Genomic DNA, 25617 nt, shown 5'->3' with positions numbered 1-25617 from the left:
TCCTTGCCTTTATAATGCATTCCCTCGGCCTGGTGTTCTTTCGCGGGTATCAAATCCCTTTGACCATTGGCCAAACCCCCATATCGATGCAAACATTCATTACGTTCGTGTCGTGACCGGCTTCTCCCATGTCGTTCCAAACATGCTCGCCGGCGTGCATTCATTTGATCAAGCTCGCCATCGACTCCCAGGAAGATGGCAACGAGATCAAGATAGTCCATTCATCCCCATTCCGCTCCATTAGCCTCGTCTTCGCGCCTACTTACAGGCTAGAGTCCCGTAGTTGTTACTCATGGATTTGTCTACCCAAGCCGCATCGACGTCAGCAATGTTTCAAAGTCGAGGCGTATCAAAGGAGGATATCAGGTATACGAACCGGTGTTGAAAGAAGCGTCCACCGCCGGCTCGCCGCAGGTGCAGTTCAGCCAGGGCACCATCTTCGTGAAGTAAATGGGGTCCGGGATCCGATTTATGCTGCAGGATGTGCAAGAGGCGCCGAAGTTGCCGTCTCGCTGTGACTGTTTTGCATCGGACACGTTGGTCAGTAACTAAGTTCATCCACTCCCGCTAGAAGGAAACAAGACAGGAAAAGCAGTCCTTACAATTAGACTCGCGCCATCCCAACCATTGCAGGTGTTCAGATTGACCGAGTTGGCTTGCAGAGTGCCCTTGCCGTCCCCTGTGTTGCAGTTGGCGGTCAAAACGCCGGTGGCGGAGTCAAGCTTCTCGTCCTGACAGCTGTTGCCCCAGTTGGCGGCGGCAGATACGCCCAGGAGGGTGGAGATGACTGAGGTGACCTTCATACTGGGCCGGCTGCAAGGATGATGGTGAATAGATATGGGCCTGTTGCTGGGTGAGATAAATGTATTTGGTAGTGAGAAGATGGCAAACCCAAAAGAGTTCCCGGAAAATACAGCTGATGGGAATTCAACCTTCTTATAGCACATGTGTTGGTTGGCCTATAGTGCATGGCGATATCGCCCTGTATAGGGTGGCCCGATCAAGAATGCAGCCGGTGGGATACAACCGAGGCAGGGATGTGATTGGTTATGCTGATGAATTCAAGATTTTAATCTTATCAATCAGATCAGTGACTCCGCCTTTTCCGTCATCTAGACCCAGGGCTGGCAAGATGCTGGCCTGATGCGCACACCGCGGCAAGGCCAGCAGGGGCCAGGTATCGGGCGATTTACCTGATTGCCCGCCTCCCGCAGCCCATCGTCAGATTTGCGGAGAGAGGACCGTCTCCGACCCGTATTAGGTGAGCATTATAAATCGGCGAAGGTGGCCCGCTTGCACAGGGACCTCCGAGGTTTTTGATCTCGTAGGGCGCTTACATATCGCAAGCCTCCACCGATAGCGCTCGCCTGTTATAGGGCTGGAGTGCGGCGAAGCATCGTCGAGGGAAAGATTTGACGAGAAGGGGAGTCATGTGGCCGAAATCGATTTTTGCATTCCTCCCTGCCCTGCATTCCACTGAGGGGCACGGCAGGTTTTCTCCGTGCGCATCCGCAGCGACATGTCTATCGCCCATTCAACTTTTCACGCCGGCGTCCTGGCTATGGTAAGTTGAGCATCAGGACGGGTGCTGGGCTGGGCCGTCTCAGAAAAGGCGCTGCCCCTTCGAATACGGTCGGCGGGATCATCGCCCACACCGCCGCCGCCAAGAGTGATGGCATCGCTCGACCTTATCGACTGCAAGCGCCGCAGCGGAGGTTGCCGCGAATGGCGGCCTCGGCCTTGGTTGGCGAACAGCGGGGTCGACAACGGGCAAGGTGTGTGGGTTTCACCGAGGTGACAGTGACACTATCGCGTGACGTTGGGCGCGAGCTGTCGACCGAAGTTGCCGGTGGGGGTGGGTGTGGCTAGCACAGACGGCCGGGCAGTGAACCGAGGAAGGGCGTGCACAAAGCAGTTGGGCAACGGCCGTTGTTTCTGCGGGAGGCAGTGCGCAGAGTCGCTATGGGGACAGGTGCAAGGGCAGGGGTTGGATCTCCTCCGTCCCTGGCGATAGCCCGCGCGAGTCGTACACAATGACAAAGCTCGGTTTTCGCTGCCTGAAGAATATGTCCGCGCGAGGTTTGGTGTCGCGATCGACAGCTGGTGCAAGCTCTGCCCAACCAAGGACTCGAGGTTGAAAGCAAATGCGACATGCGATTCAAAGTAAGAAAGAGGACGGCGTGATGTAGGATATTTATCAATTGAACATGAATCTCCTGCAAAGCCGGCGCCGCCAGGACATACTATTAGTAACTAATCAACTAGGAAACCTTTGGACCCAGACATTACCACAATTTTCGTTCTCGGGGGAAAACAGTAATATACACCAACTCGCAACCCATGACCCAGCATGTGCGGAAGGGAAGAAACTCGGCAGACCAGTCCGACCAAGATCACTCGGAAGCGCCAAGCCCGAGCCGCTCCTCGACGACGCGCACGATCTCGGTCCACTCCATCATGGCGCCGTCGCCGACGTCGCCGCAGGCCAGCGTCTTCTTCTGGGGCGCGAGCACCTCGAACCAGCCGGTGCCGTCCGCGTTGCCGACGCCGTACTCGTCCTCGAGCACGCGGATCTGCTTGGCGGTGATGGGATGGCGCCACATGGCCGTGTTCATGGCTTTTGCGCGGGATTTCGATCAGCATGATGCACGCGAAGAAGCCGGTCGGAAAAGGGGAAGAAGACTCACCGGGGGCGACCAGGATGTGCTTTGTCTTTTTGACGCGGCTGCTCGCGCCGTTGGATTGCTGCTGCTGCTGGAGCTGCGCAACATCCGTGTCGAGCTCGCCGCGGGCATCCCAGGCGCGGACGACGCTCGTCAGGATCCCGTCGGCCATGCCGTTGACGATCTTGGCCATGGTGTTGGCGCTCAGAGGCGCAATGACGAGCAGGTCGGCCCAGCTATGTGAGAGCGTTAGCACATCTTTCCATTATGTCTACTCGATTCATTCATCCAAGGGGCCAGTAACGTACCGCCGGAGCTCGATGTGCAGGATGGCATTGCCGCGCTTCCAGGGCTCCTTCCACTCGTCCTCGTCGACGTAGACGGCGTCGACGTTGGGCAGGTGGCGCAGGCTGGAGACGGTGGGCTGCTCGGCGGACTGGCCGGCCAGGAAGCGCGAGGCCGACGGGGTGAGCAGGATGCGGATGCTGAGGTTGGGGTGCGACGACAGGGCCTGCACGATCAGCGGCAGCTTGATGGTGGCCACGGACCCGGACGCCGCCAGCAGCAGGTGGGTCTTGCCGTCCAGCAGCGCGGCCGTGAGGGCGGCCAGGGATGTGGACTCGCGGCGGATGTGGTGGGCGTCGTGGTGCGACGAGATGTACTGCAGCATGGTGGATTGATAGTAGGGTTGTAGTATCAAGATAATGTCAATGGATGGGAGGTGCTGTTTGGATCGATCTTGGGCATTCCCCCATCAAAGGGGGGAAGCCAAGGCGGGGTCTTTTGTCTATTTGTAAAAAGAGTCATTTGGAGCTTCAGCTTGGCTCCTAAACTCAATCCCTCGCGCATTTAGTCATCCCGCGATGTCGGGCTTGTGCACTCCCCCAGCTTGGCTACGATCTTCTGATGTCCATCACGGATCAGTTGGAGAGCTATGATGCCATGCCACCTATCGAACGATGAAGCCCGAAGAGAGAGTGTGTGTGCGCCTTGAATCGCATTAGTCGCCTGTACTTTCCCAGTTGGTGATTGACGGTTGGAGGGGTGGCCGAGATGGAATGCGGGGTGGGCGGGTGACGAATGAACAGGCCTTGTTGGCGGGTTGTCAGGCCTACATTCCAGGCGCCTTCATTGGTCTACTCAGTGTGCTACAGGGCATTTTTCGGCCGTCCTCGACCCACACAAGCTTTCTGTTGCTTGTCAATCCAACATGTCAGCGATTTGACAGCCAACCACTAAACTGGCCCGGACTGATTACATCATCCCTGCTCAGTCCCAATCGCAATCGCCTGCAATTCTGCTTCTCGCCGCCCGCCGAGTATTCAGAGAGAAAATCATCCGACACAGCAAGCCCGACCAAGTTTGCAACTTTCGCACCACCCCAATCTGCCGTGTCCTACGATCCGCCCATAGATTCCAAGATGTGGTCGAGATCTCTCTTCTCCGCCGTGAGTACCGCAGAGTCTGTTTGAGCTCGGATGAGTCAAATACACGCCCGCCTCCATTGGATCCCGACTGACCTACCGCTGCACCAACAGGGCTTCCGGCAAGCCGCCCGCCCCATGGCCATGCGGTCCGCCGCCGCCATGCGCCCGGCGCCCTTCCTCTCCGCCTTCCAGACCCGCCTGCTCTCCGACACGACGCGCCAGGCCATCGAGAAGGCCGTCGCCTCGGCCCCCGTCGTGCTCTTCATGAAGGGCACCCCCGAGACCCCCAGTGCGGCTTCTCCCGCGCCAGCATCCAGATCCTCGGCCTGCAGTGCGTCGACCCCAACAAGTTCGCCGCCTTCAACGTGCTCGAGGACGAGGAGCTGCGATCAGGTAAGCAAGACGGCTCGGAGACGGGTATCGAAAGCAGAAAGAGAACGAGCAAACAAATCGCTGACCGTTCCTCCTCTACACAGGCATCAAAGAGTTCTCCGACTGGCCGACCATCCCCCAGCTGTACGTCGAGAAGGAATTCGTGGGCGGATGCGACATCCTGGTCTCGATGCACCAGGACGGCTCGTTGGCCAAGATGCTCGAGGGCAAGGGCGTCGTCGCTCCCCGGAGGAGGGCGAGTCCGACTCCAAATAAAGTTGACCCCACGGGCGGAGTGAACCGATGCTGCTTTTTTGCATGGCGGGCGAGCGGACGATTGTACGAGTTTTCGCTAGAAGGCGCGCGAGGTTGCCTGTACACTACCAGATGCAATTCTATCAACTTAATGCACATAACATGTTCGAGCTCATCAACATTACATGCGCCAATGTCATTGAAAGATTTCTGCAGGCTATTGATTTACACTTCGCATCACAGACTACAAGCCGTTGCAAAATACCCCTTTATTGCGGGTAGGCGGCACCATCGCCTCGCATATCGCTGCCCGCCGACCAGATGCCCATGTTCTCGACGGCATCGACGCTCCAGCGGATGATCTGCCCGCGCCCGAACATGCCGCGCTCCTGCTCCGTGACGACGACGACCTCGTGCCCGAGCTTCCGCAGCCCCTCGACCGTCTCCTCGGGCAGGCCCTCCTCGGCGTAGACGGTGCGGTCCATGACCTCGCCCTCGTCGGGCATGCCGGCCCCGATGCACACGCGCGGTGCGTCGAGCGCCTGCTGCGGGTTGAGCCCGCCCACGATCTGCCCGAGCAGCGTCTGGACGTGGCCCTGCGGCTGCATGAAGCCGCCCATGACGCCGTACACCGAGTGCAGCGACCCGTCGTGCAGGTTGGTCACGGCGGCGGGGATGATGGTGTGGTAGGGCCGCTTGCGCGGCGCCAGCACGTTGGGGTGGTCCCGGTCGAGCGAGAAGTTGGCCCCGCGGTTTTGTAAGGTAAAACCGCACCCCGCGGGGACGATGCACGTGCCGAACCCCCCGTAGTTGCTGTTGATGAACGAGATGGCGTTGCCCGCGCCGTCCGACACGGCGAAGTAGACCGTGTCGCTGCTCTGCAGCGCGGGCGACGGCTGGCCGTGCAGCAGCGGCTTGTCGGTGGCGCGCGCGGGGTCGAACAGCCCGGCGCGCTCGCGCAGGTACTCGGGCGCGACCAGGCCCGCCGTCGGCACCTTCTCCACGTTGGGGTCCGTCACCCACCAGCTGGCGTCGGCGAAGGCGATGCGCAGGGCCTCGACGACGACGTGCAGGTAGGCGGCCGAGTTGAAGTCGTCGCGGCCGAAGGTCGGGATCGTCCCCGCCGCCTCGAGCTCCTGGATGATGCCCAGCGCCATGAGGGCCACGATGCCCTGGCCGTTGGGCGGGTGCTCCCACAGCTCGAGCCCCAGGTCCTGGTCCTTGCCGCCGCCGCCCAGGACGTTGTCCCGGAGGGCCTCGGCCACGCCCTGGCCCCGGAACTTCAGCGAGATGGGGTCGACGGGCTCGCTGCCCGTCTCGAGGTGGTGCGCCAGGTCCTCGAGCTCCAGGTGGCCGCCCAGGTCGCGCACGACCTTGACGAGCTCCTCGGCGATGCGGCCCGTGTAGAAGCCCTCCTTGCCCTCGGCCGCCAGCGCGCGGAACGTCGCCGCCAGCGTCGGGTTCTTCATGATCTCGCCCGGCCGCGGCGCCCGCACGCCGTCGGGCGCGCTCGGGTCGTCCTTGAGCATCTCGCGGAAGTTGGGCGAGGCGGCGCGGATGACGGGCTCGGCTTTGGCCCACTGTTGTTTGTTTCGTATTAGCTAGCCCTTGCAGAAAGAGAAAGTAAAAAAAATCAAATCAGATCAAAAGTACGTAAAGTCATTTCGGAGAAGCTCTCCTTTCTTTCCAGCTGTCTGTCGCTCTCGGGTAAAAAGGGGCCAACCTACGTAATGCGTCACCAGCTCCGACACGGGGAAGCCCTTCTCGCCCAGCTCGACGGCGGGCGCCAGGATCTGCTCGAGGCTGACCTTGCCGCTGCCGAAGCGCGCGACCGTGTCGCACCAGCCGGCGGCCGCGCCGGGGACCGTCACGGCGTGCACGCTCTGCATGTCGATCTTGCCGCCCGTGTCGCCGGCGGGCAGGCCCAGCGACTCGCGGATCGTCTCGAGCGTGCACTTGCCGCCCGCGCGGCCGGACCCGTTCAGGGCCGACACCTTTTTGGTCGTGGCGTCGTAGAATAGGCAGAACATGTCGCCGCCGATGCCCGTCGAGGCGGGCTCGGTGATGTTGAGGCCCGCCGCTGGTAAGAAGAGTCAGTCTAAATCTGGGGGGTAGCCACTAGAACGTACCGACGGCCACGGCGGCGTCGGCGCAGTTGCCGCCCGCGTCCAGGACCTCGATGCCGCATTTCGCGGCCAGCGGCTGCGTGCAGGCGACGATGCCCTTGGTGCTGTGGACGACGCTCCGGCGGCTGGGGAACTGGACCAACGGGTCCGACCCGGGCGGGAAGACGGACGGGGTGGTCAACGGCATCCTTTCCTTCCTGTTTGCTGCGCGCGAGGGCGTTGGTCGGCGGGTGCGTGGGTGTTTCACTGCAAAACGTGGGGTAATGGGGGAGGGGCAGGCAGTCCGTGTAAGTGGACGGACTCAAAAGACGCAAAGCAGAAAGCAGCGGTGGGAGAAATGACGGGGGCAAACAGAAGCTGGCCTTGTGAGAGATTTAGACGAGTCTTTGTTACAAATGAAAAGCTACAGATTCATTCACATATAGTCAAGACGACGATGAGTCGTCTCTTATCACGCATCACAAGACAAAAGGGAACTGAGGAATCCCGACGGCTAACGTTCGTTAGCGTCGTCATCGCTAGTTTTGGAGGGGTTGGTGGGACGGCTGTTCCTCCTTAGCCGGATCGGTCGTCGATTTTGGGTTAGTGACACACAGCAGCGACTCCAACTCAGCAATGGGGGCTTGGGGTCAAAACTGGCCTCTACTCAACTACACTCTGGGGAGAAGCAGGTTGATTCTACTGGGCCTGGGGCCGCACCTCCGAGCCCCGAATCTCGGAGGGCCCCGGCAATGATTATGTACGAGATGGAGATTGCGAAGACTTGGCTCATCTGCTCGCCTCGGCAATCCGACCTACCTTCACCCGTTATCTGACCCCCCTCTGGCTTTATCGGCGTTGACATGTCGGAGGAAAGGATGTCGCGGATTTCGAAGGAAACCAGAAAATATTGACGGGCGTGGGGGGGCAGGGCAGTGTAATTCTTTCAGGTCTTGCCAAGCTTGCTTTCCCACCGCCCCCCTTCGATGCACAAGATGAGACATGTAAAAGTGAAGTGCCGGTTTTGAAAGTGATGATGAGATCATGCTTAGGACATTCTTACCCGGCAATTTCACCCCCATGGCGTTCTCTGCCTATTGGAGACCTGCCACGTCTGTGATGCACGCTGCATATCGGCGGCACTTTTCCCATCATCTTTACGCCACGCGCATAGGAAAGGAGAGCCAGCGCTGCATCCGATCTCGGGCGCGTCGTCGGTGCTTTTTCCGTGATTTGGTCCAACCACCGCCGGTTCTCCTACACCTAAGCATTCCATGTCTCATAACACCTGGGGCCAGAACAAAGCAAGTCGTCGGCCACCTTTGCTCCAATTGGCTACCAGCGCTCTGGACCCGGACCGGGCCGAAGGCAAACATGCCCAAGTAAGCAGGTAAGGGGGGATACCGGTGCAAACAACATTGGTCGCACAGCGTCGGCTTGGCAGGAATTACGACGCAAACCAACGTCCAACTCGGGTAAATAAAGCGTGGGAGGACCCAAGTGGTTATCGCATGTGTCCAAAAACGGAAAAGGAGGTCCGATCAGCCTGCGCTGCAGAAACATGCAACAAGACGGCTGGTCCAACCTGCTCTCTATGTGCTCCACGCATTCAAGCTCTCGGGGTCGAATTCGGGCACTGCGGAGAGGAGGCATCCACGCAAGGAAGAGAAGATAGTGGGAGGACAACCTTTCGCCTCACTACGATGTCGAGCACGCCGCTGCTTAGCTCATAAAGGAACTCAGGCCCCCCGGTTGCAGCTCAACTTCGTGACGAAAGAGGTCATCGAGGCGGAATGCGAGTCTATTGACTGTGGCTAGCTGAGGAAGCTCTTGCTGGTGAAAGAGCTGATCCTTCTTCGATCTGGTTCTCGAAAGTCGCCGGCCATGAAGAGATTTCACAATGCCGTAAAGTCTAGACGGGTCTTTCGCTATTTCTGTAACCCTGCTTCCAGCACAATTGCCGCAGTGCCCTGACTCGGTCGACCTTGATGATTGGACACCGACGTGCCGGATATGTGTGGGATTGGCCGTATAGCGCTGCTGATGATGGGTATATGAGGAAACCCTGCAATAGTCCGGCCGTCACATCAGACCATCCTGTCGCCGCGGGGGGTTACGCTTCACGGCATGAAAGAGGAAGGTGGCGGTGACGGAATGCTGGCTGGTGGCTGAGAAACCCATGTAAGCTGAGGGGATTTAAGCGTCTTGGCGGTCAACTGGCTGCAGCGGCGTGCCAGCGAAGCAAGCAACCTTCTGCGTGACGACATCAGATGATAGGGTGGCGGTGAGCCTGTGCTTACCTCCCACCCGCCGATCTCACTCCGGAGGAACCGGGCGCGCGCGCGGCCATAAGACCTCCTTCTCTGGGAGACTTCTGTCCAACTTTTGGTTTTCTCCCTCCTTTGGTTTCCAGGCATCTCAGTGTGCGCCCGTCCCTCGCCACCATGCCACCCACCGAGCCGCCGCCGGCCTCCCAGCGACCACCACCGCCGCCCGCCGCCGCCGCCATGGCGCCGTCGTTCCCCGGATTCCCCGCGCTGCCGCCGGAGCTGCGGACGCACATCTGGCAGTACTTCGCGCCCGTCGACCCGCACCGCGCGCCGCAGGTGCTGTGCTTCGAGGTGGGCGGCGCCCGCGGCCGCAAGGGGCGCATGGCGGTGCGGCCCCTGCCCGCGCCTGGCCCCGCAGACGGCGAGCGTCCGGGCCATGCTGGGCGTGCACCAAGAGAGCCGCGCGGCGGCCAAGGACGCGTTCCCGCACGTGCTGGGCCGGTACGAGGGCCGCAAGCTCGTGCTGCGGTTCGACCGCCGGCGCGACGTGGTGCTGCTGGACAAGCCCCCCTTCTACGGCTGCAACAACAACAACGCGCGGCACGGAAAGGGCGGCGACGGCAACGACGCGCGGAGAAACGACAACAACGACAACAGCGGCCCCGGCATCTCCCGGGTCTTCATGGAACAGGTCCAGCAGCTGGCTGTGGGCCCGCGCTTCTTCGACATGTACCGGCTCAACCTGCGGCACCCGCAGATGCTGCTGCGGTTCCTGCGGCTCTACACGGCCCTGGCCGTCGTGTACTACGCGCTGGACGCGAGCGTGGTCGAGGACGCCGGCTGCGCGTGGTGCACGTCGGCCGACGCGGCGGCGCACCACTTCTACCTGGCCGAGACGGACGAGGACGCGCGGGCGCCGCGCTCGCGCCGCCAGGAGGTCCTGTACTGCTGGCCCGACCTGGCGGCGGGGGCGGCCGGCGCGAGCGCGCGGAGCGGGAGCCGTCGCTGCGCGCCGTCGACTTCGCCGCCTCGCCCCGCCTCCGCGACCTGCTCGAGATGCTCAGCGGCGGCCCGCCGCCGGGCTACCCGGTCCAGACCATCCGCGCCGACTCGGCCTACCTGCACCTCTCGGACGACGAGGTGCGGCGGCTGGAGGCGGTCGAGTACTGGCCCATGGTGGCCTTTGCCGGCTTTTATTCCATACGACGGTACCGGGCTTTGGGGGGCGTGGAGGTGGAGAAGCACCCGGACGACTCGGATTCAGACTAGGGGGAGGGGGCCTAATACATACATACGGGAACGCAGGCTTTGGGTGTGGCCGGTTGGATACGGGTTTGAAAACAAGTAACAGGATTTTGGAACCTGGAAAGTGTTCGGAAAGCACCGGCTGCAGGGGCAACAAGTAATGATATTGTATAATGTGTTGGGGATGGGCTGTCTCTTTTTCTACAGCTAATCTAGGGAGGTGGTCATTGGTTTTGGGGGCTGGTCGACTGACTGGGCAGTAGTTGCACACCTTCCCGTTTCATCTGCATGCCTGTGTTGAGGTTGCGCAATATATTCCTCTCTTCAAACCTTTACCGAGCTCGACACATTGACGCACTCAATTGTCGGATTTCCTTTCGTTACGTATTTGTTCGATCTGTCTGGTGTTTGGGTCGTCACCCATATACGTCACGTTGCCACCTTCGCATTGATACTCTAGATAAACTTGGGATCGTTGAGATCTTGGTTAGAGCCTTGCCGCTCTCTTGTTGGTGGATCTTCGACGGCTCAGACTTTCCCGTTCGGTATTCCTGCTCCGGCCACTGATGGTCGTGGCTGTCCACATTCCGTCAATGCCGGGGATATTTGTCGATACGTTTTGGAAGCGACTGTTGGTACTGACTAAGGCTTTCTGCATGGCCTCGTTATCATGAATCTCTGCCTTCTGATTGACCAGGCAAGGGTGCCATCCTTGACCCGCCTCTCCACGGCCAAGCCCCTGTTCCATGCATGACATCCCGCTTGGCAGGCATTGCTATCCGCCGACCGGTGCCAACTGCGGGGAAAGGGACGAGGAAGACACCCGCAAGTGACCACGCCGTTGAATAATTCAATGTAGTATTTCCTCGTCTTCACATTGCCGAATCCTAGGTATCATCGAGATACTGCAGATAGGTCGCGCCAATGTCTCACAAAGTCTGGGCGCTAGTCTTCCGCCAATGGTTTCACATGTGACACCGGCTATAGCATGGCTTACGTGCTGGCTGTCGCTTTGGTGGATGGAGTTGACATGCTATTGGGCCAGTCACAGCCCACGGAACCCATGGCATGTTAATGCCGTCAGCCGGGGAAGTTATTTGCGATGGACTCCAAAGGCGATGGGGGGTATAGACGTGGGCATTATCCGCCAATTGCGCCCAACAGGGCTGGATTTGTCTCTGCCTTGATTGTTTGCGTCGGCAAAGCCAACCCTCGTTACCAATTGGGGGACGTATGATTCGCTACAGGGCGAACACGTCCCCGCACCGGTACGCAGTCTTGCGGCGCTGTCGATACCCCCTGGGATCGCCAGTGGAGTGCGGGAAGAAGTATTGGTGCAACGGGATCGGCACTATAAAAAGACATGGCAGGCCTGTACCACCCAGGTATAGAACGACATTATCACATCCCTATCGAGCGCTGGCCCCCATGCACCTGCAGACCCTTTCACGTAGGGCATTAGATTGCTGACTACCCATCGAGATGGGGCCCTGGCGCCTGGTGAAGCCGGATGTGCGATGATGTACACCAAGATGTTGCTTAATATGTCCGTGACTTGTTACTGGCCGCCTGCTGCTATGACTCGCGTACTCCTGCCCACCAGTTGGGGATCCGCGAAGGTGCTCCAACAATCGTCAACGTGAGGTCACATCTGGCGTGCGGACTACGCATCGGGACCAAGTTGAAAGAGAATGCGGCTCTGGCGAGGGAGTGTGGTAGCGAAATACGAGAATACGGGACAGTTCTCCCTATATTCGTATTTAAGCAGGTCGAAGTCCACGACTACCGAAGTGTAGGGCAGCTTGCCAGAACCAACCACACATCCGTGGCTGCTCCCCTATTGTAGTTGTCGATATACATATACATCACCAACCTCCACGCTGCAACCATTCACCATGTCCAAATCCCTTTTGTTGGGTAGCATCGACCCGACGCACCTCGGCCTCTCCTTGATCGTAGCAGCAGCCGCCAGTGCCCTGCTCTATGTCGTCGTGCTGCGGCCGCTGTACAATGTGCTCTTCCACCCGCTGCGGAAGTACCCGGGCCCCAAGCTCTGGGCCGCGAGCCGGCTGCCGTACCTGCGCAACTGGCTGAGCGGGCGGGGGCCCCAGGAGGTGCTGGCGCTGCACCGGCGGTACGGCGACGTGATCCGCGTGGCGCCCGACGAGCTTTCGTACCTGCGCCCGGACGCCTGGAAGGAGATCATGGGCCACCTGCCGCGCGGCGTGCTGGAGAACGAGAAGGACCCGACCATGTTCAGCGGCTTCAACCTGCTCGACAGCCTGATCGCGGCGCCGCGCGACGAGCACGGCCGCCTGCGCAGCCTGCTGTCGCACGGCTTCTCGGCCGCCCGCCTCCGCGACCAGCAGCCCATCATCATGCGCTACGTCGACCTCTTCGTCGAGCGGCTGCGCGACAAGGCCCGCGCCGACCCGGCCGGCGGCGTCAACATGGTGCTCTGGTACAACTACGCGACCTTCGACATCATCGGCGACCTGGCCTTCGGCGAGTCGTTCGGCGGGCTCGAGAGCGCGACGCTGCACCCCTGGGTCGCCGTCGTGTTCCAGTGGATCAAGCGCAACGCGCAGGTGGTGGCGGTGCGGCGCACGATCCCGGCCCTGGCCGACCTCGTCGACACCATGCTCGGCAAGCCCGCCACGGCGCAGGTGCAGGAGCACATGGGCTACATCAAGGCCAAGCTGGACAAGCGGCTGGGCACCGTGACGGAGCGCCCGGACTTCGTCGACTCGATGCTGCGCACCGACAAGGGGGGATCGCGTTGACGCGCGACCAGCTCGAGGAGAACGCCAACCTGCTCATCATCGCCGGGTCCGAGACCACGGCCACGGCGCTCTCGTTCGCCACCTACCTGCTGCTCACCCACCCCCGGGTGCTGCAGAGGGTCACCGAGGAGGTGCTGGGGGCCTTTTTCGAGCGAGGCGGAAATCACCTTCAACAGCGTGCAGTCGCTCAAGTACATGATCGCCGTGCTCGATGAGACTCTCCGCATCTTTCCGCCTGTGCCCGTGCCGGTCCCGCGGGTGACACCGCCGGGCGGGCGAATGATCTGTGGGGAATTTATTCCCGAGAAGGTATGCTTTCTTTTTCCCCCTTGACTTTGGTCTCCATCATCATTTCACGGGCAACCGGCAGCTAACATGTACCCATTTCCACGCCGACCAGACCAGAGTCGGAATCTGGCACTACTCCATGTACCATAATCCCGGCAACTTTGCTCTCCCCGAAGGATTCCACCCCGAGCGCTGGCTTGGCGAGGATCCGCGTTTCGCCCACGACCACAAAGAGGCGTTCGAGCCCTTTTCCTATGGCGCCAGGAACTGCCTCGGAAGGAAGTGAGTAACTCCGCACCCTTTCACTGACAAGCCATCCTAACTCGAAACAGCCTTGCCTATGCCGAAATGCGCACCATCTTGGCCCGCATGCTGTTCAGCTTTGACATGCGACTGAGCCCGGGCTACGAACGATGGGCCGATGGGATCAAAATCCACAATCTCTTCGAGAAGCCGCCGTTGATGATCAATCTCACGCCAAGGGGTGACCAGGAACGCGCCAACTTGCGGTCGAGGCATTGAACACAGGACGGGCCAGCTGGGTTCGAAGCAAAGAATTGTGCGCTTCAGAGACACTGAGTTGAGTAACAATTTAGCCATAGTACAGTGAACCGTGAAAGAATACCGCCAATGCAGTCATTTCCATCATCCAGAACCACAACGATCATGCTGGGATCCTTGACATTTCGCATCAGTTTCTGGTTCGCTTCCGCCCGCGCGGAGTCCCCCGCGCAATCCTCTTCTTCCAACCCACCATCACTCACGCCCTCACTCTCGCCTTCAGTCGTGCTTTCGTCATAGTCCAACTCATCCTCTTCATCCTCTTCTTCTTCCTCCTCCTCCAAACGACGCTTGGCCGCCTTGGCCCCAACGTGCATAAACATAGCGCAGATAAAGTTCACCGCCGCCTGACCCGTATGTTCCAAGCGGGATCTCTTGCTGTTATCGCCATCATAATGTGGCAGAGACGCTGCCAGCCTCAGAATATGCGGAGCCACCACCGGCCCGAGCGCCTCTTCGCTTATGGCAGCTATGTTGGCCATGGCCTTTCGGTACTCCTTGTCGAATTCCTCCAGCTGCGGGTCACAATATTGCTGCCGTCTCGCGGAGGCCCTCTCGTCTGTCTTTCGGCTGCTCTCGGCCTGTGAGAGACGTAGTCAGTTGACGATTGCTTAAGCCGTGGTTGGTTCGAAATGGCACAGAGCCGTTCCCCTAATCAGACAAAGGAAATTCCGGCGGTACGCACCTCGGGTGGTTGGTTCCCAGACGCAACAGGTTCCTGGTCCCGCGCCCCTGCTCGCATGCGTTTCGGGGTATTTGCAGGGCCTGCCGCAGGAGTGCGGGGAGTGTTTGGTTCAAGGTGAGATGTTGCCCTCGATGCATCGGCAGCTTTCTTGTCGGCGGTCAAAGAGGAACCGGACGCGGGCCTGGCCGGCACACGAACTGCGCTCCCGTTGTTTGCCTTGGCTCGCTTCATTTTGCGAATCGATGTGTTGTGAAAAAAAGAAAGAACGAGTTCTTGGATGGTTGATGGAGCCCGTCCCCCTTTTTGTGATGAAGGGCGACGACGACATGACGAATTACAAACTCAAAGCTAGGCGTCGTCTCAAGCTTGAGCACAGGCGCGAATCTCCAATGCTGCCCACGGGCACAAAGTTTATCAACTGGCATGATTGGATCTCGGCGGAGTATGCCGCGTGCCCGATATCTGGAGCCTTTTCTTGAAGAGCTAATCGGTGACTGAACTGAGCAACGGTGATTTCCGCCCTGTCGACACGCCGCCATGGCACCAATGCCTTCAAGCGTGACATTCAGTTCGTCAAGCACGGGTCCAACCGATCATATATCCCGAACGAACTAGTTTGAGTCACTTACGACTATTTATATGTACTGTGGTAGGGAACTGTTGACTAGGTGGCTGAGCATTGCATGCGGGGAAATTCACAGCATTGGAGGTCCCTGGTAGCTAACTTGTGTAGTTATACGGAAATGGCGAGTATATAGGTACGAAGATCCATCCCCCTCTCAATATGCCTCTAAGTAGTTGATACATCCAGACATACACGACCCCAGTCTAGGCGACCTGCGGGCTGCTCTGGCTATGCCTCCCATGCAGGTTGGCCAGCCACGACCCCGCCATGGCGACGCGGACGCGCTTCCCGTAGGCCATGAAGACGAGCAGGCCCAGGTTGTTGGCGACCAGCACGCCGCCGAAGATGCCCGAGATGACGACGGCGTAGCCGCGGTCGAGGATCCAGTCGAGCAGGTTGATGGACAGGCCGAAGCTGATGGCCTGCTTGCCCAGGTTCATGGCGATGAGCATCTCGGACGTGTTGGTGTTGTACGAGTCGACGGCGTAGGCGAGGGCGAAGCTGAAGTAGAAGTAGGCGCCCCACGACATCATGCCGTTGCCCATCAGGTACCCCATCCAGTGCAGGTTGTGCTCCGCCGTCAGGCCGTACAGGATCAGCCCCGCCGGCGCGATCACCATGGCCGGCAGCATCACGCCCAGCCGCATCTCGGCCTCGCGGATGCCGCCGTTGCGGCGCGTGAGGTGCGCCGCCAGCCGGTCCGACGAGAAGGACAGCGGCACGGCCAGCAGGAAGCCGAAGAGGGCGCCGAAGGCGATGTAGCCGGAGCTCTCCTGTGGGCCCACGGTTGTCAGCATTCTTCGGTTTTCCTTCCCCGTGAATATTTTTTGGAATCTCCCTTACCTCGGGCCAGTTGTAGGGCGGCGCCATGATCTTGATCGGAAACGTGTAGTTGTACGCGAACGCGCCCAAGCCGATGTAGATGCCGAATGACGTGATGACCCAGAACACCTGCGGCACCAGCATATACGTGAACGACATGGCCATGGTGCCGAAGAAGCGGGCCTCGGGGTCGTACCGGCCCTTGAGCGACAGCGTCTGCAGGAACGGCTTGCGCAGGGGCGCCTCCTGCGCCCGCGGGGCGGGCGCCTGGTCGGTTTCGCGGGCCGTGGCCTTGTCGCTGTCGCTGGGGCTGGGGTCCTCGACCGCCGGGGCGGCGGCGGCGAGGTGCGTGTGGGCGTCGCGGTCGTAGGACGACTCCTCGACGAAGAGGAAGGCCAAGACGAAAAGCGCCAGGGCAAAGGCCAGCACGACGTAGAAGAACAGGCGCCAGCCCCACGGGTCGATGAGCAGGTGGGCCGACACCAGGGGCGCGACCGTGCCGATGGATAGACAGACTGCACTGCTTAGTAAACTGTCCGAGGGGAGGCGTGGAACTCGGCCTTACATGTGTAGTATCCGATCCTCTTGCCGCGCTCGTGCAGGAAGAAGATGTCGTTGCAGAGCTGGACGGGGATGGCTTCGCAGACGCCACTGCCGAAGGCCGCGAAGACACGGGCGGTCATGAGTCCGCCGAAGTCGTTAGCTTGCGAAGAGCCGATGAGTCCCGCGATGAACTTTGGTATGGGTGCGACTATGGTCAGCTGTGTTGTTTCTAACTTGACTAGGAAAAGCGGCCAATGGTCGAGGCCGAGTTAAGGTTCAACCCACAAATAGCATGGATCCCAGCATGACGGGTCGCCGTCCGAACTTGAGGTACAGGGGTACCAGGAACAAGGAGCCGAAGCCGTAGGCGAGGTTGGGGTAGGAGATGAGGGTGGAGGCCTTGGTCGGGCTGACACCGAACTCCTTGGAGAAGAGGGCGATGTAGGGCGAGGGCCCGATGAGGGTGGCGTTGCCGAGGAACGAGTAGGCGCAGCAGATGACCAAGATCATCGTCTTCTTGTAGTTTGGCCACTGTGTCGAAACCATGTCAGCCAAGCTTCCGGCAGATGAACGGCGTCCATTTGCCGTTCTCTCTCCCTCCCTCCCACCGTCGGCACTCACTTGTAGCGGGTCGTTCGGGTCTTCGGCCGGGACGGGGAACAAGGCCTGCCCGTAGGCTGTGTCGTCGCCCTCTGTGCGCGCGCGTTTCTATCGTCAGCGACGTCGAATTCTTGTTTTCCGGCCAGTTTAGAGTTCGGTCATAGAAGAATTACCGGCCGCTCGAAGGTCCACTGTCCCCGGGATTGTGCCCTCGTGTGCATGGCTAGGGGACGAGGTTGGGGGTTAGCGTTCGTTGTGTCGCATTTCCCCGCATTGTCTTGGGGAAAGAAGAGCTGGGGGAGGTTTTGACCTACCTGTGTACGAGGTGTCGCGCGTGGCTCTCTGCGGCGTCGTTGACGCTCACTGCTTCGACCGCCATGTCGCGTCGTTGGGATGCGTGTCGGGATGCGTATCGGGCAGAGGTCGACGGAACGGAAGTATATCGGGATTATATCATACAAGAATGAGCTATGGCGGTTGCTAAACCGAACAGCAAGGCGAAACCCAATTGACACAAGAACAATGTCCAGCGGAGTGCGAATGACTCGCTTGCAGCAGAAAATATGAGGATAAGGCGGCGACAAGAGAGAGAGAGAGAGGAAAAGGACATGGCCCTGCCTTCGAGGACTCTTAGCCGTTCTTATCTTTATATTCCACGTCGACAAAACAAGACCCTGTCGATACATGCATGTCATCTCCACCGGTTCAGATACGGACATTGCTTTTTCCCCCAGGCGAGAGGCGCAGATTGGCGGAATGAACTACAAGGTACCCCGTTTGGATGGCAATTCCCGTCGATCGCGGCCCAGATTGACAGAATCCGGGGGTGGTTAGTCATGTAGCGTGTCTGGCTGTCCCACCGGCGATGCGCCCCCAGCGTCGCACAGCTGCAGGGCCAGCGGAGCCGTTGGGGCCATGGCTGACGTTGTTCTGGCCCGGCAATTGATTTGGCGTCGTGGTGCTGTCTCATGATCTGATGCTCGTCTATCCGGCCTTGTCGGGCCCTTCACTTAATATGGTTGAATGGGCGGGACATGCATTTACGATTTGCGCATCGCGACCGTCCAATTAGTCTTCCCGCTAGATGAACCCCTAAAACTGCGCTGGGTGGGCGTATCGCATCTTATTGGTCCATTGCCATTGTTAGCATTGGACGTGCACATCTTATCTTTGGACATGCAAGTGTTCTCCTCCACAGGGCAGAAGCGGATATGGAGATGCTGCCCATTTGCATCAGCCGCTCGGGGGTAATCCGGCGCAATTATGCGGTTATTGATGGAGACACGAGTCAAGGTACACAAGCCGAAACGAAACCCGGAAGCGCAACAAAGATTAATAGATCAATTGCAGATCAATTGTGGATGATAAGGCCGACCCCCGCTCCGATGCAAGCTGCGATACTAGGATCCCCATTCACGCATCAAATATCGCCCCAATGACATCCGCCGTCGCCGCCACGTCCGCAAACTCCCCGTCCAGACTGGCCAAGCTGACGCGGTGCACCGTCTCGGCGTCGAACCCGCCCTTGGCGTACGTGGCGCAAGCGTCGCCGACGAGCACGATGCCCCCCTCCGACAGCACCACGGTGGCTTCGTCGCCGCCGCCGCCGCTCTTGGGCGCCACCTCGTCCACGATGCGCAGGTTCGCGGCCATGCGCGTCGACGTGCTGACGCAGTGGTCCGTCGTGAGGCCGCAGAAGACGAGCTGGCGCACCCCGCGCGCGCGCAGGAACGCCTCGAGCCCCGTGCCGACGAAGGCGCTGTTGACGTCCTTGGCCCAGACCGTCTCGCCGGGCGCCGGCGCCGCGAAGGGCAGCGCGTCCACGGCGCGGCGCGCCGCGCCGTCGACCGCCACCGTCTGGGCCGGGTGCAGCATCGAGCGCGGGTCGATGCTGTGGTGGTGGACGTGGCAGACGAGGACCGACGACGAGCCGTCCTTTTCGCCGGCGTGGTTGTAGGCCCGCGCTTGGGCGAGGAGACGGCCGATGTTGGTCTCGCACTCGGGCGTGCTGCGCTTCGTGCCCCAATGTGACGGGTGGAGGAATCCGTTCTGCACGTCGATCAGGATGAGCGCCGTCTTGGCGCTCCGGGCTGACTTCATTGTGGGCAAGGCTGGGCGGTTGATTGCGAATTCGAGTAGTTGAGATGCGACCCGAGGAGAGACGGCCGGCAATCGTGTATTTCTACCTAGGGGGCAAGGGGTCCTTACTCATCCCAAAGGAAAATGAGTCACACGATACATGAAGAGGTGGCATTAGTGATTCCAGCTGCCGAGTATAATGTATGTATTTGTCAGCGGTCTCCGCCTTCAAAAGTAAGCGGCGGCTGAATGTGGCTGCAATGTGGCGTTAGCTCTGTATAAGTGCAAGTCGCAACCCAAGGCTTCACTTGGTGACGACACCCCACACGTGGGATCATATGTTGCATGACATAAGCATCACTGCTGTTCTATCTTCTCGGAACGTAGTGCTATGTATTACCGTGACGACTTACGTGGAAATGTTGGTGGCTGGTGTGAGGGCTTGCCTTCAAGCGCCGGCGAGATCTTGCACAGCCAGGCGGCGATTGTATGTCTTCCTTTCCCCCGTGCTCCCTGATCCCATGACTTTGTGAAACGCGGCATGAAGCTACATGCAGGTTTTGCGTTTCTCTTGAGCGACCTCGAAATCGACTTGAGATTAAGCAATGTATGGTTGTTGTACCAGATCGTCGTCATATCGGCCGCTCCAAACCCCGCAAAGCGCCCGCAGATTTGTACTACGTGATCTCACTTTAGATGCCGCGTGAAACATGTTCGTCCGCAAGACAAAAACACTTGAGACAGACATTGCTGCACGTGGTAATGCCGAGGATCTACGGTGGTGAGATCAGGTCTTGCACAAATCGGGGCGCTGCTGCGAGTGCGGGTGCGGACTTCTGGTGCGGCATGTCTCAACCACTGGCTGGGTTGGTATATTGCGGGAGATGAGTTACCCTGCCTGTCATTTTGCTTTGGTCCTTTTTCTCGGTTCCATGTCGAGCTGTCAACCCAGCAGAAACGAAACATCCGGCCTGCCATAACTTGTCTGTTTCTTTCCCAGGCGCAAGATCCCTCACACCTACCTGTCAGGTGTACGATCGACTTCTGTGTGTCATCACCCACACAGCCACAATCGAAACTGTTCTCTAATGTTTTCAACGTGTTCCTTCGCCTTGGCCCTAGGCCTGGCGGCGTACCTCAGTGCATCCTGCTTGAGGGCCCCATTCAGAGTCCGGGCGACGCGACTCTGGAAGCAGGACCGACTCGGGTTCCTGGTAGACAGCCAAGCGACGACGGCCGCGCAAGGCGTCTTGGTCGCGACAGCCGCGTACCACGCCGCCGTAGCTTTGGCACTGACGCCTCGAGATACAACGGCCAAACTTGACGCCGGCGTTGTCCATCGCCTCTGCCCCAACGCCGCCCACGTGAGCCCGAGGTACCTGTCGTGGAACGCCTACACGGCCGCCTGCCTGGTCCTCGTGCTCTGCGTCGGCGCGCCCGTGCGTCTCGCGGCGTACGGCGGCCTCGGCCGGAACTTCACCTTCCGGCTGGCCAGGCCGGACCGGCTCGTCACGACGGGCGTCTATCGCCACCTGCAGCATCCGAGCTACACCGGCCAGCTGGCCCTGCTGGGGGACTGTGGCTGCTTTTCGCCCAGCCAGACGGCGCGTTGCTCGGGTGCTGGCTGGCGCCGGCCGGCGTCGCGCAGTGGGTTCTCGGGGGTCCTTCCGGGGTTGCTATTCACCTTGTCGGCACGGCGGCGATCCTGTGGAAGCTGTGGCAGCGGGTTCAAGACGAGGAGGCCATGTTGAGGGCCACTTTCGGCAGAGAGTGGGAGGACTGGCACACCAAGACAAAACGGTTCGTTCCGGGGGTCTTCTAGATATTGCCTCGGAGGCTTTGCGTATCGATGGCCTTTTACATGGATAAACAGACACAAGAACCTATAATAGCCCTTCCTCTCTACAGTGTATTTATTCAAGGGCGCGTTGGTCTGGGCCGAAACTCTGGTCCAAAAAAACTCCATATCCTTTCTTTCTTGTGGTTCAAGGTCAAGCTGCCAAGCCGTCAATCCAACAGAAGCAGAACAATTGAAAATATCTAACTCCCAGAACGCGCTCTCCAGGCAATTACATAGGCAATCAAATCTTAAACCGACAAGCCTAATAAATTTACTCAAGAGAATCTACAAACTGATCCAACGAATCCGCAAGCTCCTTCAACGTCTTCATTTCCCTGGGCATCATGTGCCCCTGTCCATGGTCGAACAGCTCCGCCGTGTCCTCGGCGCAAACGCGATACAGGGTCATGGAGGCCTCGACGAAGGGGTCTCCGGATCCGATGACGTGGAACGTCGGCACGTCCACCGCCTCCACCTCCACGTCCGTGTCCAGGTACTCCAACTCGGCCACGGGCGGCCAGCCCGCGAAGAAGATGGCGCACTTGATCTGCCGGGGCCGGGCATGCGCGCTGCGACGGCGCTCTTCCTCCATGACCATCGTCGCCGCCGCCATGGCGCCTTCCGAGTAGCCGATCAGGCCCTGCCGAAGTCACACCGGTCAGCTGCGTATTCTCTCCCTGGACGCGTGGCCCTGTATACATACCGTAACACCGGGGTATTCCGCGAGCATCGTCATGAGGCCATCGATGGCTTCGGTGAATGCCTCCTGCCCCACCTCCTGCTTTACGTAGTCTAGAAACCGCCCCGGGGCCAGCACCTTTGGACACCGGCGCATGCTGTCCAGGATGTTGTCGATATGAAAGGGGAAGAACCGGTGGTGCGGGGCTGTTCCGAAAAACTCCTTGGACCCGACGGGCGGGTCCATCTCGTAGGCGCCGTCCACGAAGTTGAATGTGTGGCCTTTGCTTGGGCCGAACACCTTGAGGAGTGGCTCGAGCTGAGTATGGAACGTCTGCCGGCACAGGGTTAGCATGGCCCGACTGGGGGAGACTCTTTGGCTGTACATACCGTGCCATTGCAATAGGCGCCGTGAAGGCAGAGAAACTCCATGATGGCTCTTGCTTAGGGTTTCTGGATACGTTAACGCAGATGCAGCCGGTGATGGTGTTGGGATACGATTTCCATATAATGCCTGGCAACCGAAAACTCTGCAATACACCAGCCTAGCAGCGAAGGCCTCTCTTGGAAAGACGGTGTCCCTCGTGCCTCGGCGGAAGATGTTAAGACAACTGTCTAAGCCCCAGTCTCATTGCATCGCTTCTGTCCCTCGACGAGACTCCAAATGCGTGTGTGCCATCGAGCATCCCGGTTTCAAATCTTGATGTCACCTTCACAACTTGCATACCCGTCGTTCCCTACGAAGCAGGTACGTCAAGTGTCTCTCAAACACAGACAAGACTTGCCTACCCGCCACTTCCCGTGTTGTCAACGACTGAACCTGCCCTGTCACGGGACTAGAATCTCCGCTGTCATGCAAGTCATGCAAGTCATGCGAGTGATGTCTCACCGATCTGAGTCAGTGCAGTTCTAGACACGCACATGCAGCGGGCGCAGAAGCGGGCGCTTAGAATCATCGCCAGCCAAGTCCCGCCGCAGCTGGAGAAGTCGTCTATTTAACCGCCCTATTATCAGAGGCTTGTATCACGTCGCAACAAAGGATCACCAATCATTGATGAAATACGTCTATCTATATTACACAAAAAATCCAACACGATCCATTTTCTCTCGTCTCTAAAGCACGACGTCTTGAGAGACTCGTGAAACCTCTATTACTTTTCAACTCCACCCTCCCCCACGCCAGCGCTTGCCATGCGCCGTACGACTGGTGGCGCCCGTCATGACCGATAAGGCAGAACCACCGGCCCAGCCATGCCCGATCGCTGTAGTGGGCATGGCGTGCCGTACGCCAGGCAGTGTGTCAACGCCAGAGGATCTATGGACGCTCATCTCGCGCTCACGCGACGGGTGGTGCGAGGTCCCCGACGACCGCTTCTCGAAGAAGGCATACTACCACCCGAACCCGCAGAAGTCGGGCGCCATGAATGTCGAGGGCGGGTACTTCCTGAAACGCGACGTATCCAAGTTTGACGCGCAGTTCTTCAACATCACCAGGCAAGAGGCCATTGCCATGGGTAAGACATCTCTCCAAGTGAAGCATCAGCCCCAGGACGTGTGAACTAATACTCGTCCCAGATCCCGCGCAACGTCAAATGCTCGAGGTCACATTTGAGGCCCTAGAAGGCGCCGGACTCTCCAAGGAAATGATGGCGGGGAGCAGAACGGGCGTCTTTGTCGGGACTAAAGCATCCGATTATAATCGATCGTGCGAGAGCGATGCGAGCCAGATCCCCACGCTTCAAAGTACCGGCAACCACGGCGCAGTGCAGGCGGGCCGGCTGTCGTACTACTTTGATTTCCGCGGGCCCTCGCTCTCCATCGACACTGCCTGCTCCTCCGGTAAGAGCATCTGCTGTGTGGAAGTGGGAGCCGATAGCTGTGTTGCTGACCAATTGCCCAAGGCCTGTATGCGGTGCACGCCGCCGTGCAAAGCATCCGATCGGGGGAGTCGGACGCCGCCGTGGTTGCCGCCGCCTGTCTCCGGCTGCAGCCCGACGACATGATTTCCATGTCGATGATGTCGATATACAACCCCCAGGGCAAGACGTTTGCCTTTGACCACCGCGCCGAGTCCGGGTACGCCCCCGGTGAAGGCGTCGCGTGCCTGATCCTGAAGCCTCTCGACCAGGCAATTCGCGACAACGATAAGATCCGCTCCGTGATTCTCAACACGGGCACGAACCAGGACGGCAAGACCACCAACCTTACGACGCCCAACAGCGATGCCCAGGAGGCGCTGATACGACATGTCTACGCGAGTGCCGGGTTGGATCCTCGCGATACTGGATTTGTGGAGGCTCACGGGACTGGCACTAAAGTAAGTGAGCAGGCGCTTTTTTCGTCTTCACTTGCACTTTTTACGTCAGACCATGACACTTGTCACCAATCTTTCCCCTATACTGACCGTCTGCTAGGTTGGCGACCCCATCGAAGCCCATGCCCTTTATCGCGTGTTTGGCACTACCCGGCCAAAGAACAAGCCGATTTCCATTGGATCTGTCAAGACGAACATCGGCCATCTTGAGAATGCGAGTGGCCTCGTGGCCATCATCAAAGCGTGTCTCATGCTGGAAAGAGGGTTCATCGCGCCCAACTGCAACTTCGAGAGAGCGAATCCAAATATACCACTGGACGAGTGGCACCTGAAAGTGGCCCAGAAGGTGAGGCCGTGGCCGAGAGACAAGAAGTACATCTCCGTCAACAACTTCGGCTTCGGCGGCTCCAACGCCCACGCCGTCCTGGGCCCGCCGCCCTCGCCGCCGGCGACCCTCGACCCGCGGTGGCTCTCGCCACGCCCGCTGCTCTTCGTCGTCTCGGCCCACAGCGCCCACAGCGCCCGGAGGCGCATCGAGGACTTTCTGGTGCACTGTCTGCAGCACCCCGAGGAGTTCGACACGGGCGTCGTCTTCGACATCGCGTACACCTTGGGCCAGCGCCGCACCCATCTGCCCTACCACGTCGCCTGCACCGCCAGCTCCACCGACGAGCTCGGCCGCATCCTGCAGCAGCCGTCCACCGTCCCGCGGCTGGCGCCGGCCATGCCCAAACTGGCCTTCGTGTTTACCGGCCAAGGCGCTCAGTGGCCCGCCATGGGGTGCGAGCTGCTCCAAAGTCATCCCATCTTTGCAGAGTCGATGGAGGCGGCGGATCGGGTCCTGGAGGAACTTCACGCCGGTTTCTCCATTCGGGAGGAGCTTCGCCGGGACGCTTCCGATTCTCGGGTCGGGGAGCCCCAGATCAGCCAAGTGGCCTGCACTGCCCTCCAGCTCGGCCTCACAGATCTGCTACGCTCGTGGGGCGTGAGGCCGCTAAGCGTGATAGGACATTCCTCGGGCGAAATAGCGGCGGCTTACGCGGCTGGTGCCATCGGTCTCAAAGAGGCCATATTGATCGCCTACTATCGCGGAAAGCTGGCAAGCTCTCTGAAGGGTGTCCAGGGCGCGATGATTGCCGTTGGGCAAGGCGCCGAAGGTACTAGGACGATGATCGGGGAGTTGGGCTTGGCCGGAATTTCCATTGCCTGCGAAAACTCGCCAGAATCTACAACTGTTTCCGGCGATGCGTCCGCCGTCGATCAGCTCGCTGCCCATCTGGAGCGTGAGCGAATTCTCTGTCGGAAGCTGCGGGTGGATGTCGCATACCATTCTGCCCATATGAAGCTCGTCGCGGAGGAGTACATGGCGGCTTTGAAAGATATCATCAAACCACAAGGGACAAGCGAAATGGCCATGTTTTCCTCTCTTTTTGGGGACGAAGCTTGACGACACATCTTCTCT

General features: G+C 59.4%; 12 protein-coding genes across 12 annotated transcripts; 5 read left to right on the top strand and 7 right to left on the bottom strand.

The window, feature by feature from the left end:
- Positions 1-362: 362 nt before the first annotated feature.
- On the bottom strand, positions 363-803 carry PG998_012993 (CVNH domain-containing protein; the record flags this gene model as incomplete). The annotated part of the gene is made up of 2 exons (XM_066879809.1): positions 363-518; positions 603-803. 2 exons carry the CDS (start codon positions 801-803, stop codon positions 363-365), a joined length of 357 nt encoding a protein of 118 aa, XP_066726193.1.
- A 1590-nt stretch (positions 804-2393) lies between these two features.
- Positions 2394-3333, bottom strand: PG998_012992 (flavoprotein; the record flags this gene model as incomplete). The annotated part of the gene is made up of 3 exons (XM_066879808.1): positions 2394-2617; positions 2688-2899; positions 2972-3333. The coding sequence occupies 3 exons, from the start codon at positions 3331-3333 to the stop codon at positions 2394-2396; spliced, it is 798 nt and encodes a 265-aa protein (XP_066726192.1).
- A 751-nt stretch (positions 3334-4084) lies between these two features.
- Positions 4085-4869, top strand: PG998_012991 (monothiol glutaredoxin grx5; the record flags this gene model as incomplete). Its single annotated transcript, XM_066879807.1, has 4 exons — positions 4085-4115; positions 4202-4483; positions 4567-4757; positions 4819-4869. The coding sequence occupies 4 exons, from the start codon at positions 4085-4087 to the stop codon at positions 4867-4869; spliced, it is 555 nt and encodes a 184-aa protein (XP_066726191.1).
- Positions 4870-4986: 117 nt separating this feature from the next.
- On the bottom strand, positions 4987-7030 carry PG998_012990 (gamma-glutamyltranspeptidase; the record flags this gene model as incomplete). The annotated part of the gene is made up of 3 exons (XM_066879806.1): positions 4987-6297; positions 6445-6797; positions 6847-7030. The coding sequence occupies 3 exons, from the start codon at positions 7028-7030 to the stop codon at positions 4987-4989; spliced, it is 1848 nt and encodes a 615-aa protein (XP_066726190.1).
- A 2236-nt stretch (positions 7031-9266) lies between these two features.
- On the top strand, positions 9267-10361 carry PG998_012989 (uncharacterized protein; the record flags this gene model as incomplete). Its single annotated transcript, XM_066879805.1, has 3 exons — positions 9267-9443; positions 9511-10029; positions 10092-10361. The coding sequence occupies 3 exons, from the start codon at positions 9267-9269 to the stop codon at positions 10359-10361; spliced, it is 966 nt and encodes a 321-aa protein (XP_066726189.1).
- Positions 10362-12232: 1871 nt separating this feature from the next.
- On the top strand, positions 12233-13930 carry PG998_012988 (uncharacterized protein; the record flags this gene model as incomplete). Its single annotated transcript, XM_066879804.1, has 5 exons — positions 12233-13078; positions 13132-13251; positions 13304-13429; positions 13521-13690; positions 13741-13930. 5 exons carry the CDS (start codon positions 12233-12235, stop codon positions 13928-13930), a joined length of 1452 nt encoding a protein of 483 aa, XP_066726188.1.
- Positions 13931-13974: 44 nt separating this feature from the next.
- On the bottom strand, positions 13975-14885 carry PG998_012987 (uncharacterized protein; the record flags this gene model as incomplete). The annotated part of the gene is made up of 2 exons (XM_066879803.1): positions 13975-14550; positions 14655-14885. 2 exons carry the CDS (start codon positions 14883-14885, stop codon positions 13975-13977), a joined length of 807 nt encoding a protein of 268 aa, XP_066726187.1.
- A 597-nt stretch (positions 14886-15482) lies between these two features.
- On the bottom strand, positions 15483-17623 carry PG998_012986 (uncharacterized protein; the record flags this gene model as incomplete). The annotated part of the gene is made up of 7 exons (XM_066879802.1): positions 15483-16052; positions 16123-16616; positions 16667-16835; positions 16930-17175; positions 17266-17336; positions 17418-17467; positions 17559-17623. The coding sequence occupies 7 exons, from the start codon at positions 17621-17623 to the stop codon at positions 15483-15485; spliced, it is 1665 nt and encodes a 554-aa protein (XP_066726186.1).
- A 1034-nt stretch (positions 17624-18657) lies between these two features.
- On the bottom strand, positions 18658-19344 carry PG998_012985 (uncharacterized protein; the record flags this gene model as incomplete). The annotated part of the gene is made up of 1 exon (XM_066879801.1): positions 18658-19344. The coding sequence occupies one exon, from the start codon at positions 19342-19344 to the stop codon at positions 18658-18660; it is 687 nt and encodes a 228-aa protein (XP_066726185.1).
- A 1067-nt stretch (positions 19345-20411) lies between these two features.
- On the top strand, positions 20412-21145 carry PG998_012984 (prenyl cysteine carboxyl methyltransferase; the record flags this gene model as incomplete). Its single annotated transcript, XM_066879800.1, has 2 exons — positions 20412-20901; positions 20925-21145. The coding sequence occupies 2 exons, from the start codon at positions 20412-20414 to the stop codon at positions 21143-21145; spliced, it is 711 nt and encodes a 236-aa protein (XP_066726184.1).
- A 289-nt stretch (positions 21146-21434) lies between these two features.
- On the bottom strand, positions 21435-22273 carry PG998_012983 (uncharacterized protein; the record flags this gene model as incomplete). Its single annotated transcript, XM_066879799.1, has 3 exons — positions 21435-21803; positions 21867-22175; positions 22232-22273. The coding sequence occupies 3 exons, from the start codon at positions 22271-22273 to the stop codon at positions 21435-21437; spliced, it is 720 nt and encodes a 239-aa protein (XP_066726183.1).
- A 787-nt stretch (positions 22274-23060) lies between these two features.
- On the top strand, positions 23061-25602 carry PG998_012982 (polyketide synthase; the record flags this gene model as incomplete). Its single annotated transcript, XM_066879798.1, has 4 exons — positions 23061-23355; positions 23417-23680; positions 23743-24158; positions 24256-25602. 4 exons carry the CDS (start codon positions 23061-23063, stop codon positions 25600-25602), a joined length of 2322 nt encoding a protein of 773 aa, XP_066726182.1.
- Between the last annotated feature and the right edge of the window lie 15 nt (positions 25603-25617).

The sequence above is a fragment of the Apiospora kogelbergensis genome (genome assembly GCF_038363985.1).
Source record: "Apiospora kogelbergensis strain CBS 113332 chromosome Unknown utg000008l_segment0_segment0, whole genome shotgun sequence".
Taxonomy (NCBI): Eukaryota; Fungi; Ascomycota; class Sordariomycetes; order Amphisphaeriales; family Apiosporaceae; genus Apiospora; species Apiospora kogelbergensis.
This window is presented reverse-complemented; position numbering and strand designations above follow the sequence as displayed.